Source organism: Heptranchias perlo, chromosome 20, assembly GCF_035084215.1.
Source record: "Heptranchias perlo isolate sHepPer1 chromosome 20, sHepPer1.hap1, whole genome shotgun sequence".
In the NCBI taxonomy this organism is placed as follows: domain Eukaryota; kingdom Metazoa; phylum Chordata; class Chondrichthyes; order Hexanchiformes; family Hexanchidae; genus Heptranchias; species Heptranchias perlo.
Genome location: NC_090344.1, coordinates 3,360,616 through 3,363,910, shown reverse-complemented (window position 1 = coordinate 3,363,910; position 3,295 = coordinate 3,360,616). Strand labels below are relative to the sequence as shown.

Sequence of the window (3,295 nt, the reverse complement as noted above, 5' to 3'; positions counted from 1 at the left end):
CACCCCGAGACCCACACCGACAGGTAAAGCCCCAGACGGTTCCTTAGTAAGGAGTCCTCTGGTACCTCAGCATATGTTTGTCAGCTATCTTACAGTCCATTCCTGGAGGCCCCACTCCCTGAGCCTGCAACGTTCAGCAGGGTCAGTGGTGGAGTTCCGCAGTGGGAGTGATCCCAGAGTAACTGTCGGGATCGCCCCCACCCTGTGGATGGTCAGGGTCGTGTATTTTTAGTGATCCTGGTGTCTAACACGCACACATCAATAAAACCGTGAATTCTGGAAACACACTGCAGGTCCTGCTTTATCTGGAGATCGAATGACTGTTGTATAATTGTACCAGCAGTTAACAGGCTCCTGTGAACTCCTCCCACTGCTATTTTAATGCAGACTTTAACTCATTTATTTTTAACGGGTTTATTTTAAATGAGTTAACGCCTGCCTTAAATGGTAGACTCAGGACTGTCACTCAAACAGGTGAAATCTCCATAGAATAATTACCACTGTCATTTTTAGACTGGATGCCTCACGGCCACTTTACTGTCAGAGAAGGGAGACGAGAAAGACCAAAGTGCCGTTTGCCCCTCTCAGTGTGGCCCTGAAGGACTGTGTCCAGGCTGAAGTTCTGTTCCCACCGGACGATCCTCCCCCCAGATTGTCCTTTCTGAGCTCCAGTCAGGTGATGCTAAACACTCAGGTGGGAAAGACTAAAATCTACAACAAGGTGTTTAAAACAAATCTGATTTATTTAACAGATATCCAGAATATTAAACTCCAGCCCAGTTTTCGGGGTTATTGACATCAGCAGAAACAAACCCCAACTGTCAGAATGAACATGGTTCAGTCCTGGATGGGATTAACAGCAGAATCCGACCCCTGCAGTCATATGTGAACTCGCTGGTGTCTCAGCACGTGTGATGACTGAGTGAATCCCTTCCCACACAGGGAGCAGGTGAACAGTCTCTTCCCCCATGAGCATGTGTTGATGTGTCAGCAGTTCATTTCTGCTTTTCAAGCTCTTCTCACAGTCAGTGAATTAACAGGTCACTCAATAGTGTGAACAAGTTAATGTTTCAGAAGGTGGGATGAATTAGTGAATCTCTTCCCACACACGGAGCAGGTGAACAGTCTCTCCCCAGTGTGACTGCGTCGATGTCTCAGCAGTTCGTTTCTGATTTTAAATCTCTTCCCAAAGTCAGAACATTTAAAGGTCTTTCATCAGTGTGAACTCGCTGGTGTCTCAGCAGGGTGGATGACCGAGTAAATCTCTTCTCACACACGGAGCAGGTGAACGGCCTCTCCCCAGTGTGAGTGCGCTGGTGTGACAGCAGATCAATTTTGCTTTTAAATCTCTTCTCACAGACAGAACATTTAAAAGGTCTCTCATCGGAGTGAACTCGCTGGTGTGACAGAAGGTTGGATGACCGAGTAAATCTCTTCTTACACAAGGAACAGGTGAACGGCCTCTCCCCAGTGTGAGTGCGTTGGTGTCTCACCATTTCATTTCTGATTTTAAATCTCTTCCCACAGTCAGGACACTTAAAAGGTCTCTCATCAGTGTGAACTCGCTGGTGTGACAGAAGGTGTGATGATTGAGTGAATCTCTTCTTACACACAGAGCAGGTGAATGGTCTCTCCCCAGTGTGAGCTCGCTGGTGTGTCAGCAGAGTGGATGACCGAGTGAATCCCTTCCCACACACAGAGCAGGTGAACGGCCTCTCCCCAGTGTGGGTGCGTTGGTGCATCAACAGGGTGGATGACCGAGTGAATCCCTTCCCACATGCAGTGCAGGTGAACGGCCACTCCCCAGTGTGACTGCGTTGGTGTGACAGCAGATCAATTTTGCTGTTGAATCTCTTCTCACAGTCAGAACATTTAAAAGGTCTCTCATCAGTGTGAACTCGCTGGTGTGACAGAAGGTTGGATGACCGAGTAAATCTCTTCCCACACAAGGAGCAGGTGAACGGCCTCTCCCCAGTGTGAGTGCGTTGGTGTCTCAATAGTTCAATTCTGATTTTAAATCTCTTCCCACAGTCAGAACATTTAAAAGGTCTCTCATCAGAGTTGACTTGCTGGTGTTGCAGAAGGTGGGATGACTGAGTGAATCTCTTCTTACACACGGAGCAGTTGAAAGGCCTCTCCCCAGTGTGAACTCGCTGGTGTGTCAGCAGGATGGATGACCGAGTGAATCCCTTCCCACACACTGAGCAGGTGAACGGCCTCTCCCCAGTGTGAGTGCATTGGTGTGTCAGCAGATTCCTTTTGCTTTTAAACCTCTTCCCACAGTCAGTACATTTAAAAGGTCTCTCATCAGAGTGAACTCGCTGGTGTGACAGAAGGTGGGATGACTGAGTGAATCTCTTCTTACACACGGAGCAGGTGAACGGGCTCTCCCGAGTGTGAACTCGCTGGTGTGTCAGCAGGGTGGATGAACCAGTGAATCCCTTCCCACACACGGAGCAGGAGAACGGCCTCTCCTCAGTGTGAACTCGCTGGTGTGACAGAAGCTGAGATGACCGAGTGAATCCCTTCCCACACACGGTGCAGGTGAACGGCCTCTCCCCGGTGTGAATGCGTTGGTGTGTCAGCAGGTTACTTTTGCTTTTAAACCTCTTTTCACAATTCAAACACTTAAAAGGTCGCTTATCAGAGTGAAATCGCTGGTGCATCAGGAGGCTGTATGACTGAGTGAATCCCTTCCCACACACGGAGCAGGTGAACGGCCTCTCCCCGGTGTGATTGCGTCGATGAGTTTCCAGCAGTGACGGGTAATTGAATCCCTTCCCACAGTCCCCACATTTCCACGGTTTCTTCGTGGTCCGGGTGTCCTTGTGTCTCTCCAGGTTGGACGATCAGTTGAAGCCTCGTCCACACACAGAACACGTGTACAGTTTCTCCCCGCTGTGAATGGTGTGATGTTTTTTCAGGCTATGTAACTGGTTAAAGCTCTTTCCACAGTCAGTGCACTGGAACACTCTCACTCGGGTGTGTGTGTCTTGGTGCTTTTCCACTCACACTGATGTTTGAAATCTTCTCCCAGAGATAGAACAGACAAACATTTCTCCTTCCACATTCAAAGGCCGATGATCTTCAAGTCCTGATGAATCAAATGACTCTGTCAGATCTTGACGTGATCTTTGGTTTGAGTTTCCTGTCTGCAAATCCTCCCCTTCTCATCCCCTGTAAAAGGAGTTTATAAAAGTTATCACTGTAAGTACAGGATAAAAATTCAGATCAGATAACTCTACATTCCATGGAACATTCTTTCCTCTCTTATTCCTCAAAGCTGTAAATCCCC

The 3,295-nt window shown here is 48.3% G+C and overlaps 1 protein-coding gene across 1 annotated transcript; it reads right to left on the bottom strand.

Moving 5' to 3' along the window:
- Positions 1–780: 780 nt before the first annotated feature.
- Positions 781–2,806, bottom strand: LOC137336058 (zinc finger protein 84-like). The gene has a single exon (XM_068001558.1). The coding sequence runs from the start codon at positions 2,664–2,666 to the stop codon at positions 1,155–1,157; it is 1,512 nt and encodes a 503-aa protein (XP_067857659.1). The 5' UTR covers positions 2,667–2,806; the 3' UTR covers positions 781–1,154.
- Between the last annotated feature and the right edge of the window lie 489 nt (positions 2,807–3,295).